This window comes from Octopus sinensis, linkage group LG17 (genome assembly GCF_006345805.1).
Source record: "Octopus sinensis linkage group LG17, ASM634580v1, whole genome shotgun sequence".
Taxonomy (NCBI): Eukaryota; Metazoa; Mollusca; class Cephalopoda; order Octopoda; family Octopodidae; genus Octopus; species Octopus sinensis.
The window spans coordinates 8,341,861-8,359,466 of NC_043013.1; the positions used below are offsets into that span (position 1 = coordinate 8,341,861).

Below are 17,606 nucleotides of genomic sequence, written 5' to 3' on the forward strand. Positions count from 1 at the left end.
GGTAAGTAGCTTGTTTACCAACCACCTGGTTCTGGGTTCAGTCCCACTGCGTGGCATTTTGAGCAAGTGTCTTCTGCTATAGCCCCGGGCCGACCAATGCCTAGTGAGTGGATTTGGTAGACGGAAACTGAAAGAAGCCTGTCGTATATATGTATATATATATATATATGTATGTGTGTGTTTGTGTGTCTGTGTTTGTCCCCCTAGCATTGCTTGACAACCGATGCTGGTGTGTTTACATCCCCGTCACTTAGCGGTTCGGCAAAAGAGACCGATAGAATAAGTACTGGGCTTACAAAGAATAAGCCCCAGGGTCGATTTGCTTGACTAAAGGTGGTGCTCCAGCATGGCCGCAGTCAAATGACTGAAACAAGTAAAAGAGTAAAAGAGTATATATGTATGAAGGTGTATGGCCTAGTGGTTAGGTTGTTACACTCATGATCACTAGTTCGTGGGCTTGATTCCCTGGCTGGACAACACATTGTGTTCTTGAGCAAAATTCTTTATTTCGCATTGTTCCAGTCCTCCTTTGATCAGGAAGGAATGTTGGCCTGCTTGCCCAGCCAGCGGGGTGGCATCATTTGAAGGCTAAAACAACGCAAAAAATAGCGCGTTGTGACCAGCAATGTGTAACAACATCTGATAGTCTGATCGATCATGTGATTATGTGATATATAAGTATATATACATAAATATATATACATAGATAAAAAGGTGGCGAGCTGGCAGATATGTTAGCGCGCCAGGTGAAATGCTTAGCAGTATTTCGTCTGTCATTACGTTCTGAGTTCAAATTCCGCCGAAGTCGACTTTGCCTTTCATCCTTTTGGGGTTGATAAATAAAGTACCAGTTTCGCACTGCGGTCGATGTAATCGACTTAATCCCTTTGTCTGTCCTTGTTTGTCCCCTCTGTGTTTAGCCCCTTGTGGACAATAAAGAAATATATATATATATATATATATATAGATGTGTGTGTGTTATGTAAAATATGTACATGTATGTGCATGATGTAAAATATATAAATGTAAGTGTGATATTATACACATACATACACATATATATGTGTGTGTGTGTGTGTGTCATGTATGTGTGTGCTCATATTTGTGTGACTTTTTAAAATTTAATCTGTAATTTTCTACTTTCAGAATGTCAAAGACGATGGTACACATTGTTGGTATCTAAAGCATTTTCGTTCCCAGATGTCTTGTAATATGTGTAAATCTGTTTTGTCTGGTATGGGAAAAAAAGGATTATGTTGCCAATGTAAGTCGACAGCTTATTAATTACAAACTTTAACGAACTGTCTGTGTCTTGCCGAGACGTTTAATTTTAATTGCTTTGTGTTTTTATTCGTTTGTTTTTTTCCACTATGTATCTTATTTAAGTTTGGAAAATAATTCAAATAAATGAACTGACAAATACCAATGTTATGTTGAAAAATATTGTCTAGATGAAGATGTTTACTTTGGCTTAGAGAGTATTTTTAAAGAAAAGTTAATCTTCACATAGGCCTCAAGATTCCAAAGTCTCCAGTCATTGACTTTGGATTCTGCAGCATTATACAAGACGTTAGTCTATCACATGTGGCATAACCTTCCCCAAATGTTCTCCTTCCCTGTTCTTTTGTATGGCTTAATCTGTTATGCCTCATGGAATTAAAATTCTCCCACTCAGAATATAATACAACTAAAACCTTGCTATGAATTCAAACTCGTGGATAATAAACAAGTAGGTCTCTTACTGTATCTTACTTACTTGTACTTGTGGTGACATTCACCCTGGGTGGGTTGAGTCGGCTTCTTCTACCACCCTCGAGTCATCTCGAACCATGGTAGTGGAAGAAGTTTCATGGGAATATGAATTTCGCAAGCGGTCCCCAACAATCCCACATGTAGAGACATCCTGTTTGCCACAGATTGTCCGCAGATGCAGGGACAGAATGACCGAGGAGCCGCCAGTTGCCAAGACAGACACTCCGAGGATTTTCACCAGAGCCCCGTCTGCCAGGTTGTGGCCCTAATACCACTCGATGTTAGACCAATCTGCCTTGGGTGGCCCTACCAGGAACCGAAGTTCCCGATGGCATAGCTCTGACACTACCCGTTGCCAGCGTCCCCACCACAGTATCTACGGTGCCATTGTGCCATTTTACTCCTAGGCTTACTATGTTTTGTTACTCTATATACTAGAGTTTACAGGTTTAAATTATGTGACATGATTTCATATCATCATCATCATCATAATCATCATTTACCATTTGTTGTCCATGTTGGCATGGGTTGGATGGTTTGACTGGGCTGGCATGCTGGAAGGCTGCACCAGGCTCCAGTCTGAATTGGCATGATTTTCTACAGCAGGATGCTGTTCCTAATGCCAACCACTCCGAGAGTTTAATGGCTGTCTTTATGTGCCACTGGCATGGGTGCCGTTTGCTTGACACTGGTATCTGCCATGACTGTGATTTTGCTCGGCCTGATGGGTTTTCTTCTCAAGCATGACATAATGCCAAAGGTCTTAAGTGTTGGGCCTCACAGAGGCAATGACTGAGACCCTTTGGCATTATGTCATGCTTGAGAAGAAGACTCATCAAGCTCAGCAAAATCACAGTCGTAGCAGATACCAATGTCATGCGCATGGCACCTGTGCCAGAGGCACGTAAAAGCACCCATTACACTCTCGGAGTTAGGAAGTGCATCCAACTGTAGAAAACCATGCCAAATCAGACTGGAGTCTGGTGCAGCCTTCCAGCTTACTATCCCTGGTCAAACTGCCCAACCCATGCCAACATGGACAACAGATGTTAAATGATGATGATGATGATGATGATGATGATGATGATGTTGGTGATATATATCGATGCATATAAATATATATATATATATATAAACAATTAAAATGACAAAGGAAAATAAATTATGTCATGAACTTCTTTGACTTACAACTGTAAGATGCATTGCAATTTACAGCAGAAACTTCATGTTTGGAGCTCTGATGTAGCTAGAGGGTGATACACAAGCATTCAACTATGAGTACATTGCATCCTGTAGCAGAAACAGCTGTAAGCCAATGCAGTTTATGACAATGTCTTTTCCTTAGTCATTTATTTTCTCATATCTGCTCTGTACTTGAATGACACTTTATTCTGAAGCAAATATACATATTGAGTTCTAACAATAGGTTATTAGTATCACTATGCCTAAGCAAAATAATAAAATACAGACACACACACACACACACACACACACACAAATACACATGCATATCTATATCTATCTATCTATCTATCTATCTATCTATCTATCTATCTATCTATCTATCTATCTATCTATCTATCTATTTATATATATATATATATATGTATGTATGTGTGGAGGCGCAATGGCCCAGTGGTTAGGGCAGCAGACTCGAGGTCGTAGTATTGCGATTTCGATTCCCAGACTGGGCATTGTGAGTGTTTATTGAGCGAAAACACCTACAGCTCTACGAGGTACCGGCAGGGGTCAGTGGCGATCCCTGCTGTACTCTTTCACCACAACTTTCTCTCACTCTTTCTTCTGTTGGCCTGCTCGCTTAGCCAGCGGAGTCGCGTCATTTGAAGGCTTAAACAATGCAAAGTGCATTGTGACCAGCGATGTGTAACAACATCTGATAGCCTGGTCGGTCACAGTGATCACAGTGATATATGTATGTATGTATGTATATCGAATGCAGCCCACCTGCCTTTTATGGTTCTCATTCATGTGCTATAGATCAGCTGGTACTCATTAAAATTCTCCTAACACTGGCTTACTGTTGTCAAACTGTCCTGTTTACCTGACATTCTAGTGGTTTTACTGCTTCTTTGAACTTGCTGAAACAATATCACGTACATCCATTTTAAATTGACCTTCAGCCCTTTCTTCTGTTTTCACCTCTTAACCCCCACTTTGTCTCATCTCCCAAACCAAATTTATAAACCACAAGAAATTGAATGACGCCAGCTTTTCATAGTGTGAATCGGATGGGAAATATATATAAATAAAAGAGATGTCAACCTGCTGTGAGAAATACACAATAATGTTTCATACAATCCTTGTGTTATTTGTTCTTTATGAAAAGCTCCTCACAAAAACTGCTTGTCTCAGTTTCTCACAACATGCCAACACATGCCTCTTGTTTATATATTTCTACCTTTTCAACACTTTTCCTAATTCTTTTCTACTCTAGGCACAAGGCCCAAAATTTTTGTGGGATTAGATTGACCCCAGTACGTAACTAACAACAATGATGAATTAAAAATTCTGAGAATAAACAAACAACACAGTCTAAGCAGGCACAGAAATTGTTTACATAAATGCTTCTCGGAGAGCCTTTTCTATTTTCTCATACAGTTTAGATTGACCCTAGTACGTAACAGGTACTTAATTTATCGACCCCCCAAATGGATGAAAGGCAAAGTCAACCTCGGCGGAATTTGAACTTACAATGTAAAGACAGACAAAATACCGCTAAGCATTTCTGCCAGATTGCCACCTTTCTCTAATTAAACACCTGAGATGAGTTTATTATTAATAAATTTGAAGTGACATTGCTGTACTTAAGATGACCTGCCAACCACAACAGAATGGAGATCTTAAAAACAAGATGCCATGTAAAAAACATTGGTGTGGGTACCGGGACCTTGTAAAAAACGCTGGTGCTGGTGCCATCTAAGAAGTGCTGATGCCAGTACCAGCACGGGTGCTGGTGCCACAAAAAAAGGCACTGGTGCCACGTAAAGTACCTGTAAAATAGCTGGTGTTAGGAAGGGCATCCAGTTGTAGAGATGAGGCTAAAATACACAATGGAACCTGGTGCAGCTTCTGACCTTGCCAGTTCCTCTGAAACCATCCCACCCATGCCATCATGGAAAATGGACGTTAAATGCTGCTGCTGCTGATGATTTAACCTTAATTTTAGCATAATGTTATCATCATCACCACCAACATCACTATCATCATTATTTTCAACAACAACAACAACAACAACAACAACCCCTGGACTTTACTGTCTCAAGTCCTAGGACTGATTAGGCTGGTTTACATGTTTTCCATGATACATAAGATTCCACACCATTTCCATTGAGCAGGATATTAGTCTGTATCAGGGTTACCATTTGCTGCTGAATGGGCTTCTTCAGCTGTTCATTGTAGGTTAACATTGACTGTGCTTGGTCAGGAATTGTCTCCAGCAAGAACACATGTGGGCTACATGGCCTGCTAAGTGAAGCCATTTGATGCATAAGAGTTGTGATGCCTCTCATACTGTGCTTGGTCAGGAATTGTCTCCAGCAAGAACACATGTGGGCTACATGGCCTGCTAAGTGAAGCCATTTGATGCATAAGAGTTGTGATGCCTCTCATACTGTGCTTGGTCAGGAATTGTCTACAGCAAGAACACATGTGGGCCACATGGCCTGCTAAGTGAAGCCATTTGATGCATAAGAGTTGTGATGCCTCTCATACTGTGCTTGTCAGGAATTGTCTCCAGCAGAACACATGTGGGCTACATGGCCTGCTAAGTGAAGCCATTTGATGCATAAGAGTTGTGATGCCTCTCATACTGTGCTTGGTCAGGAATTGTCTCCAGCAAGAACACATGTGGGCTACATGGCCTGCTAAGTGAAGCCATTTGATGCATAAGAGTTGTGATGCCTCTCATACTGTGCTTGGTCAGGAATTGTCTCCAGCAAGAACACATGTAGGCCACATGGCCTGCTAAGTGAAGCTATTTGATGCAATAAGAGTTGTGATGCCTCTCATGTGCTCTTCCATATTCTTTCTGTTGTTTCTTCTCAATGGCCAGAATTTCAAGCTTCAACAAGTGGCAACTAAAACCATGTGAAATGGAATGTTTTGTTTGTTCAAAAAATGCAGTGCACTGCCCAGTCTAAGAATTGATCCTACAATCTTGCTATAATGAGTGCAACACACTAATCTCTAGCCCATGCACTTTCACCATCAATGCATCACTGCACATTCATTACTTTCTGATTTGTAATTGCCATGGCATACTCTTTTACTCTTTTACTCTTTTACTCTTTTACTCTTTTACTTGTTTCAGTCATTTGACTGCGGCCATGCTGGAGCACCACCTTTAGTCGAGCAAATCGACCCTGGGACTTATTCTTTGTAAGCCCAGTACTTATTCTATCAGTCTCTTTTGCCGAACCGCTAAGTGACGGGGACGTAAACACACCAGCATCGGTTGTCAAGCAATGCTAGGGGGACAAACACAGACACACAAACACACACACACCACACACACACACACATATATATATATATATATATACGACAGGATTCTTTCAGTTTCCGTTTACCAAATCCACTCACAAGGCATTGGTCGGCCCGGGGCTATAGCAGAAGACACTTGCCCAAGATGCCATGCAGTGGGACTGAACCAGCAACCATGTGGTTGGTTAGCAAGCTACTTACCACACAGCCACTCCTGCGCCTGTCTTTTTTCTGCAATATGTACTTGGTACATGGTACCAAACTCGATTCAAAATAAGAACATTAATTTCTAAACTAAGGGCAATAAATGTGTCCCAGCTCAGATTAATTTTGGTAATACTTGTATATTATCCAGGAATAAAATACACCTGGTGGTGATAAGGGATCAAATGTATCAAAATACAGTATACGTGTAAATCTTTTATTGTGTATCTTGTTTCAGTCATTTGACTGTGGCCAAGCTGGGGCACCCGCTTCAAAGAGTTTTTAGTCAAACAAACCAACCTTTTATTTGTTTCAGTCATTTGTGTCTGTGTATGTATGTATGTATGTATGTATGTATGTATGTATGTATGTATGTATGTATGCATGCATGCATACATATGTACATTCATTCATACATGCACATACACACACATACATACATTCATGCATACATACATACATACACACATACATACATACATACATACATAAATACATACATACATACATACATACATACGTACGTACATGCATACATACATACATACACACATACATACATACATACATAAATACATACATACATACATACATACATACATACATACATACATACATACATACATAAATACATACATACATAAATACATACATACATACATACATACATACATACGTACGTACATGGATACATACATACATACATACTTATATGTATGACTTTGTATTTGTCCTCCCACTGCCTCTTGAACACCAGTGTTGGTTTGTTTATGTTCATGTAAATTATCAGTTCAGCAAAAATAAACTTGTAGTAAATACCCTACTGAAAAACAAATCAGTACTGGGGTTGGTCTATTCAAGTGAACCATTTGAGGTGGTGCCCCAGTATGGCCACAGTCCAGTGACTGAAAGATATTGATATAAATCTTTGTTATCCCTGTTCATAATCGCTTCCTTACTCACCTTTCCTTTTTTTTTCTCTCCTCTCTTTTACAGTTTGTAAATATATTGTACATGAACGCTGCGTGCAGAAGGCCCCAGCATCTTGTATTATGACCTATGTGAAATCTAAGAAATCTATCCAGGTATATCTTGTTTTTTATTTTTTTTTTGGTTTTTTTTTTCAAATAATTTAAACCTAATTAATGTTGCCGATGTTGTAAGAATTTATAAACTGTGAGAGAACGTGAAGTAAACCATTTAACCCTCTAGCATTTGAACCAGCCATATCTGGCCAAAATATTTTATTTGTTTTATGTCGAAACTGGCTAGATCTGACCTCTCACCTCATAATTACAATGTCATTCTGAAACTAAACAATTATATCATCAAAATCTCTCAGCTACAAAATAGTGCATGATTAATTCCAAACAATATAAATTAACAAACAGGCATAGACAGATAGATAGAAAGATAGACAGACAGATAGATAGATAGGTAGATAGACAGGTAGATTGATAGATAGATAGATAGATAGATAGACAGACAGACAGACAGACAGACAGACAGACAAATAGATAGATAGACAGACAGATATATAGACAGACAGACAGATAGATAGATAGATTGATAGATAGATAGATAGATAGATAGATAGATAGATAGATAGATAGATAGATAAACAGACAGACAGACAGACAGATAGATAGATAGATAGATAGACAGATAGACAGATAGACAGATAGATAGATAGATAGATAGATAGACAGATAGATAGACAGACAGACAGACTGACAGACAGACAGATAGACAGATAGACAGATAGACAGATAGATAGATAGACAGACAGATAGACAGATAGACAGATAGATAGATAGATAGATAGACAGACAGATAGACAGATAGATAGACAGACAGACAGACAGACAAATAGATAGATAGATAGACAGATAGATAGATAGACAGATAGATAGACAGACAGATAGATAGACAGATAGATAGATAGACAGACAGACAGACAGACAGATAGATAGACAGACAGACAGACAGATAGATAGACAGATAGACAGACAGACAGATAGATAGACAGATAGATAGACAGACAGATAGATACATAGATAGATAGATAGATAGACAGATAGATAGACAAACAGACAGATAGATAGAGCTACATACATATATGTACACACACACACACACATATGATAGGCTTTTAGTTTCCATCTACCAAATCCACTCACAAGGCTTTGGCTGGAGGCACTTGCCCAAGGAGTCACACAGTGGGACTGAACCTGGAACCATGCGGTTGGGAAGCAAACTTTTTACCACACAGGAACACTTCTGAATTTTTTTCATTTTTGTTTCTCCTTTTAGGTAAAAAAAATCAACCACATTACACATTTCAATCCACCTTGCTGCAAAAAAAAAAAAAAAAAAAAAAACTCACATGCACAAAACAAAAAAAACACACAAAAATAAAACAAACACCCCTTCTTTTATCATAGTTGAATGATTCTTCCCATGATGAAGAAAACTGCCACAACAACTGACTCAAAAATGTCCAACATCGAGAGTCATCTTGCTCGCTTGCTTACATTTATGTAAAACATTCAAAGCTTTTCATTGGAGCAAGTTATGACATAAATTGTTATAATTTGATAGCAATTAAATAACAAGAAAGAAATTTTTTACCGAAACCAGACAGCTGTACTTTGTCAGTTTTGCAAAATTTATCTTAGGTTCACGGCACATCGACAATTCCACAGAATAAAACCTATTTCTAGACTTTATATGTGGCTACAGACAGAAAACTCATTCTCTGCATCCGCTCTCTCCCTCCCTCTCTCTCTCTCCCTCTCTCTCTCTCCCTCTCTCTCTCTCTCCCCCTCTCTCTCCCTTTCTCTCTCTCCCTCTCTCTCTTAATTTGTCATGTTCTCAATCTCTTAGTTTGCCACTGACTCAAATGTCTCTGTCCCTGTCTCTCTGTCTCTCTCCCTCTCTATCTCCCTCACTCTCCCCTCTCTCTTTCCCTTCCCCTCTCTCTCCCTCTCTATCTCATTCTCCTCTCTCTTTCCCTTTCCCTCTCTCCCTCTCTCTCTTAATTTGTCATGCTCTCAATCTCTCTGTTTGCCTCTGACTCAAATGTCTCTGTCTCTCTCTCCCTCTCTATCTCCCTCACTCACCCCTCTCTCTTTCTCTTCCCTCTCTCCCTTTCTCTCCCCTCTCTTTCCCTCCCTTCTCTTTCCCTCCCCACTCTCCCTTTCTCCCCTCTTTTCCCACCCCTCTCTCTCCCTCCCCGTGTCTTTCTGTATCCTTCCTCTTTAACCACGCTCTGTCTCCTCTTTCTTTAAGTCACTCTCTCTCTCTCTCACTTTACCACTATCTCTCTTTCTTCCTTTCTCCTCTCTCTTTCCCTCTCAACACACCCACCACACCCTCTTCCATTATGCACAGAGTCACTTAAATAACAGCAATTACAACAAAATCGTTTTTCAATTTCTTTAATTTTTTTAAAAAATAATGACAACAACGATGAGGATGAGATGATGATGACGATGATGATGGTTACAATAACAATGAGATGATGATGATGATGATGATGATGACAACGATGATGAGATGAGGATGATGGTGATGGTGATCATTATGATGTTGCCACCACCGATGACAACGCTGCTGACAATAATGATAATGATGATGACAATAATAAGATGATGATGACAATAATAAGATGATGCTGACAACGATGATGATGATGACGATGATGATGACAATAATAAGATGATGATGATGATGATGATGATGATGATGACAATAATAAGATGATGCTGACAACGATGATGATGACTGTGGTAGGGGTCATTATGATGTTGCCACCGCCAATGTCAACGCTGCTGACAATGATGATGATGATGACAATAATAAGATGATGCTGACAATGATGATGATGATGACGATGATGATGACAATAATAAGATGATGCTGACAATGATGATGATGATGACGATGATGATGACAATAATAAGATGATGCTGACAATGATGATGATGATGACGATGATGATGACAATAATAAGATGATGCTGACAATGATGATGATGATGACGATGACAACGATGCTGCTGCTGATGACTAGGATAATTACTCGTTGTTAACAAAGAATTGAGATATATCATATTTTCTTCCTCGAACGACAAGTTTAATTGAAGGTTTCATTTCCTTGTAATCAATAATTCTACTCGTTTGCATTAAAAGGCATTTTGTTAAATTGGAAGAAAATATGGTTTGTTGCTTCTCAATAGAGATCATCTTTCAGTCTTTATTTCTTGCTTGTTTCAGTCTTTGGAGGACTGTGGCCATGCTGGGGCATCACGTTGAAGAATTTCTGTATTTATTCATTTTAAGCCTGGTACTTATTTCTTTGGTCTCATTTGCCAAACTGCTAAGTTACAGGAACATAAACCAACTAAAATACCAGTTGTCAAGGAGAGTGGGGTTACAGACACAAAGACACACACACACACACATGCATATATGTGTGTGTGTGTGTGTGTGTGTGTGTGATAGGCTTCTTCCAGTTTCCATCTACCAAATCCATTCATGAGTCTTTGGTTGGCCCAAGTCTATAACAGAAGACATTTGCTCAAGGTGCCACGCTATGGGACTGAACCCAAAACGTTTTCTCTCACACACACACATACGTACACGAACCATTTGACAACTGATGTTGGTTTGTTTATGTTCTTGTAACTTAGCACAAAAAAAAAAAACGTCCCCTGACAAAAAAAAGGGTCTAATAGAATAAGTATAAGGCTTAAAAATAAAATAAGTGTTGGGATCAGTTTTCTTAACTAATCCCTTGAAGGCGGTACCCTACCATGTTTGAAATAAAAAAATAAAAGATAAAATAAAATAAAATAGAAGATAAAAGAACAGAAGTGAATAGCAACATTGTGTTATTTTAAATGTGTTTAATAAACAGCCATATTGACAATATAGAACTGTTTGGTAAACATACAATAAATATGCAAATTCTATAAGTCTTTGAAGATAGGTCTGCTACAGTTCTTAAACTGATATAATAATCATCATCATCATCATCAACAGCAGCGGCAATGACATTCAATGTCTGTGTTCCATGCTGGCATGGGTTGGGCAGTTTGACTGGAGTCTTTGAGGACAGCAAGGTGCTCCAGGGTCTGCTTCGGTACAGTTTTTACAGCTGGATGCCCTCCCCACCACCACCCACTTTTATCATGTGTCATCATCAGCAGCAGCATCAGCATCATATTTCATGTCCGTTTTCCATGCTGGCATGGGTTGGACGGTTTGACAGGAGCTGGCAAGGCCAGGGGCCCACACCAGATTCCATATTCTGTTTCTGGCTTGGTTTCTATAGCTAGATGGCCTTCCGAATACTAACCGCTTTACAGAGGACCAGTGTGACACAGAATGTGGCAAGGCTATGTGGAAACCTGTTGAGTGTGTGTGTGTGTGTGTATGTGTGTTTGTGGGTGTGTGTTTGTTCTTTTGTTGCTTGACAACTGGTGTTGGTTTGTTTACATTCAACAAAAAAAATGATGAATAGAATAAGTATTAGAGTTTACAAAAAATACTGGGATCGATTTCTTTGACCAAACCCTTGAAGGCAGTGTCCCAGCATAGCTGGTGTAAAATGACTGAAACAGGTAAAAGATGAGAGCTAAAATGAAGTAGACAGTGACTCCTTTTCATCTCGCATGTTGTTTTCTCTTTTGCAGGATATGCAGCATCACTGGATAGATGGAAACTGTACCAAAAAATGTGATAAATGCAAAAAGTCTATTAAGTCCGGTATCAATGGCAAAACATGTCGATGGTGTAAAGCATCGGTAAGTTTTTCTTAACTAACTTTGTATAATAATTATTAGCAACAGAAGCAATATTGATACTCCAAGACAGTCTTTATACTCAACTTATCATGGATGTTTTGTTACAATGGCAAATATTGTGGCATTCACCCTGAGAGGTGAATATAGACACATGGGGCATAATATAGACACATGGTGCATGCTATAGATCAGTGGTTTTCAACCAGGGTTCCGCAAGAAGTTACAAAACTGCTAAAATCGGCAGTAATTTTTAAGTCTCCTGTGCAGATATGTGTGCATAAGACTATTAAATTATTGCACAGGGGTTCCTCGAGCCAGTGGAATGTTTCCTTGGGGTTCTGCTCCAGCAAAAAGTTTGAAAAGCACTGGTATAGATACATGGTGCATAAAAGCACACATAATTTTATTGTTAACAGATGAACTGCCAGTTCACTTGATTTCAACATACCCCGTCTCCTCAGTGACAGACATCCGCTAGCCATATACCAACCACATCTCACTGCCAACATTATATAGAATTTCAGTAACTTTATATAATTTTAAAGGTTTTGCTGTTTCTTTTCACTGGCATTGGTTGAACAGTTCTGCAAATATAGATATTTGCATAAATTGTTGGATGAAACATTTTACAGTTGGACCGCTTTACAGCTACGACAATGTTTAGTGACTCTTAACCTCTTCTTAGCTGTTGTTTAGGAATATCTCTTCATTACATCACTGTCAATCTTCTGTTTAAACTGAGGAATCTATGTTGCCATTGCTTTCTTTTTTGTGTTTTCTTTTAATTTTTTAATTGTTTTAATGTTATCTGTTGATTGCATCTCCTGACAAACGCGTCAAGTTTCAACATTTTTGCTTTCTGGTCACATGTGTGTGCAATCACACACACACACACTTGAACATTTATTAAGCACTGAGAATGGATTTGGTAGATGAGAACTGAAAGAAGCCTGTTGTATATACATGTGTGTGTGTGTGCCGCTTCATCTCAACATTATGTGATAGCTGTAAACGAGTGTCACTGTCGTACAAGTGGTGCTATTGGTTTCCAGTCTTCTATGAAAACACATCCATTCATAAGTAAATATCACCTTACTTGGAAACATGTGAAGCTAAGTGACAAAGAAGGCATTTGGCTGTTAGAAAATCCACCTTGATGATTTCCATCTGACCCATCCAAGTATGGAAAAGTGAATGTTAAAACAATGCTGTTGTTGTTGTTGTTGTTGTTGTGGTGGTGGTGGTGGTGGTGGCAGCAGTGGTGGCGGCAGTGGTGGTGGTCTTTAAATAAGCCATACAATAAATAACCTCTCTTGAGTAGTTATATAACATTAGAAGCAAGAATATAGTATTGATTTTTCAGTTGCACATAATTCCAATTTAATGTTTTCTTATAGGATTTTTAAAGAACACTTTTATGCAAAAAAAAAAAAAATTACTTGGAATAATATTGCTAACATATTCAAGAAGTTAGGGGTAAATGGACATGTGCTTAGAATAATGGTACTTAAAGGGGCATTGGTTACAGTTATGTTATAGATTTTGTATACCATTGTTTCCTTTTCTAGAATGAAACTATTTCACTTTACTGTAGAATAGTTTGCAGGCACAGGAGTGGCTGTGTGGTAAGTAACTTGCTTACCAAACACATGGTTCCGGGTTCAGTCCCACTGCGTGGCACCTTGGGCAAGTGTCTTCTGCTATAGCCTCGGGCCGACCAAAGCCTTGTGATTGGATTTGGTATACAGAAACTCAAAGAGGCCCGTCATATATATGTATATATATATATATGTGTGTGTGTATGTTTGTGTGTCTGTGTTTGTCCCCCTAGCATTGCTTGACAACCGATGCTGGTGTGTTTATGTCCCCGTCACTTAGCAGTTTGGTAAAAGAGACCGATAGAATAAGTACTGGGATTACAAAAAATAAGTCCCGGTGTCGATTTGCTCGACTAAAGGCGATGCTCCAGTGTGGCCACAGTCAAATGACTGAAACAAGTAAAAGAGTATAGTATATGTGAAAGTTTGGCTGTGTTGTTAAGAAGCTTGCGTTGCAAGCATGTCGTTTTGAGTTCAGTCCTGCTACACAGCTTCTTGGGCGAGTGTCTTTTACTATATGGCTTTTACTAAAAGCTACTGATGCTTTTTGAGTGAATTTGGTAGATGGTAACTCAGTGAAAGATCATCATGTATATGTGCATACATAACATACAGTCTGGTCCGGGAATCGAACTCACTATCTCATGATTGTGAGCCTGACGCTCCAACCACTGAGTCATATGCTTTCATAACAGACCTAAGCTAAGTAATAAGTGACCAAGTGTTTTAGGTAAGCTTAGAAAATGAGGGCTAGAAATACTGATTTAGACAATCAACATTTGAGATTGGTTTATTGGCATTAACCATAAAGAAACGTATAGAATAAGATAAGAAATGACTCAGCAGAGAGAAGAAAATTGTAAACTAATTGATCTCTGGCTCTTTTATATATCTTTTGAAAGGAAAATCATTTTGTAGATCAAACTCATTTGACAGTGCATCAAACCATAAAACCTTTGTTCCAATTATAAAGTGTTGTCATAATCATTCCTTTTATCTGTAACTGATGCGTGACTGGGCATGCTTAGTTCATGTCACCACGAAAAAAAAAATAACAAACAAAACAAACGGAAAAAGACAAAGAAAATAAACAAAATTTAGCATTCGCTGAAATGATCATGCTGATGATGGTAATGATGGTGATGATGTTGCAAATTTTATTCACAATTTAAAAATACTTAAAATTTTGGGGGGTCAAATTTTATTTCATCTGATGTTAAATTTGTCATATATATATATATATATATGCATGTATGTTGTGTGTAAAAATATACACACAAACATATGCACACACACACACACACACATATATATAATATATATTTTTATGCATGTGTATGAATGAGGACAGCTGGATAAAGAAGTGCCAATCGTTGAAAGTGGATGGTACCTGTGGAAGAGGGAGACCGAGAAAGACATGGGATGAAGTGGTAAGGACTGATCCCAGGATGCTGGGCCCCACAGAGGAAATGACAATGGACTGAGATGTCTGGTGATATGAGGTTCTTGAGAAGACCTGCCCATATCAATGAAACTGAGTTCTAGAAGCGCTGTATGTCCCACCCACACATGACAAGAAAACTTCTCACACACCCTACCACAAAAAAATCCAAACTACATCTCTACATCACGGCTCTTCCTCACATTTCCACTTCATGCATTGTGCTTACCTCTCACTCTCCACTCTTGTCCTTTTGGCCCTGTCTCACTGTATCATTGCACTCTGCAAGCCCTCAACCTATGTGTTCCACCCGCATATAACACGAAAATTTCTCACTCAGCCTACCCCAACACACCAATCTACATCTCTACATCTCTTCTCTTCCTTACACCTCCTCCTTCATGCACTATGCCTACCTCTCACTTCTCAATCCTTTCCTCATGGCTGTTTCTCTGTATCATTGCTATCCAGTAGCCCCACCCCCTACACACACACTCTATATACCCAGGTTTTCACAACTCACCTCCTGCCACTTATATTATGACCTTCAAATCTCAAGGGTATGCCCGGCACTTGCCACCATCTATATATCTCTCTCTTCCTTTACTTAACCATCCCATTTATATTCTGATCCCAGTCCCTTGTGAGTATGCCCAGCACTTTGAGACTCCTGCTGTCTCCCACTCTCACTCTCTCTCTCTCTATCTCTCCTTCTCTCTCTCTCTCTCCTCCTCTCCCTCTCTCCCTCTCTCTCACACTCTCACTCTCTCACCTTGTACCTCCTCTACTGCAAAACTCCTGTTTCTGTCTCTCTGTCTCACTATAACCTTTCATCATTTGACACATGATCACCTCTTCCAATTCCCCCGCCCTTCTCAAACTTCCTTGTCTTGCAGGTTACTTGGCGACCCTGTCAGCACAGGTGCCACTTAAAAAGCATCCAGTTCACACTGTAAAGTGGTTGGTGTTTGGAAAGGCATCCAATTGTAGAAACAGTGCCAAAACTGACCTCACCTGAGCTTGTACCATGTAAAAAGCACTAAGTCCACTCTGCTTGGTCATTGGTGTTAGGAAGGGCATCCAGCTATAAAAACCCTGCTAAAGAGTCACAGAAGTCTGGTGCAAGCTTCTGCCTGGTCAGCTCCTGTCAAACCATCCCACCCATGCCAGCATGGGTGGTGGACATTAAACTATGATGATATATTTATATATATATATACTCTTTTACTTGTTTCACTCATTTTAACTGCAGCCATGCTGGAGCACCGCCTTTAATCAAGTAACTCGACCCCGGGACTTATTCTTTTGTAAGCCCAGTACTTATTCTATCAGTCTCTTTTGCCGATCCGCTAAGTTACGGGGACATAAACACACCAGCATTGGTTGTCAAGCAATGCTAGGGGGACAAACACAGACACACAAACACACACACATGCATATATATATATACATATATACGACGGGCCTCATTCAGTTTCCGTCTACCAAATCCACTCACAAGGCTTTGGTTGGCCCGAGGCTATAGTAGAAAACACTTGCCCAAGGTGCCACGCAGTGGGACTGAACCCGGAACCATGTGGTTGGTATGCGTGCTACTTACCACACAGCCACTCCTGTGCCTATATATATATATATTATATTAAATTAGAGATAAAACATATATGTATATATATAATATATATATATATATATATATATACATATATGTATGTATACATGTATATGTGTATGTGTCTGTAATATGTATGTATGTATAATTTGGTTTGTTTGAATTATTTTTCCCCCTACTCTTAGAGAAAACGTTCTGCCATTGCCACAAAAACAGGAAAAGAAACTGAATTGAAATGATTCCAGAAATGTGTTAAGCAGATACAGATGTGGATGTTTTAATGTTAACTAAATCTATTAATTAGATGAGAAGTTTTCGTTACTGTGTAATTATGAAGTCACAGATGCAGAAACATTCCATTTTGCAGTTCTTCTCTCACCCACAGAAAAGGAAAAAGCTAATTCAAAATTGAGTGAGATTTACAAGAGCAAAAATTACATTCAGTTGTATTTTTGACCAGTTAACTCTTTGTCTTCATTCACCTAAGCTTGCCCTCACTCAGGTTTTAACAAGAGTAGGGTATGGATGGATCAGCTGAGTTCTGAGTAAGATGAGTTCAGTATTTACTATACTGTCTGGCTTGTATGTTAAAGGTCAAGCTCGGCCAAATTTGAACTCAGAACATAACGGCAGACAAAATACCTATTTCTTTACTACCCACAAGGGGCTAAACACAGAGGGGACAAACAA

At 39.1% G+C, this 17,606-nt stretch overlaps 1 protein-coding gene across 12 annotated transcripts in view; it reads left to right on the forward strand.

Moving 5' to 3' along the window:
• LOC115220974 (diacylglycerol kinase beta) overlaps window positions 1-17,606 on the forward strand; it is a 522,104-nt gene that overhangs the window by 408,941 nt on the left and 95,557 nt on the right. For all 12 annotated transcript variants that reach the window (XM_036510316.1, XM_036510321.1, XM_036510323.1 and 9 more), the window contains 3 exons: window positions 1,147-1,264; window positions 7,456-7,544; window positions 12,158-12,268. In XM_036510316.1, coding sequence (XP_036366209.1) covers window positions 1,147-1,264; window positions 7,456-7,544; window positions 12,158-12,268 — 318 coding nt within the window. The remainder of the gene's footprint in view (window positions 1-1,146; window positions 1,265-7,455; window positions 7,545-12,157; window positions 12,269-17,606) is intronic.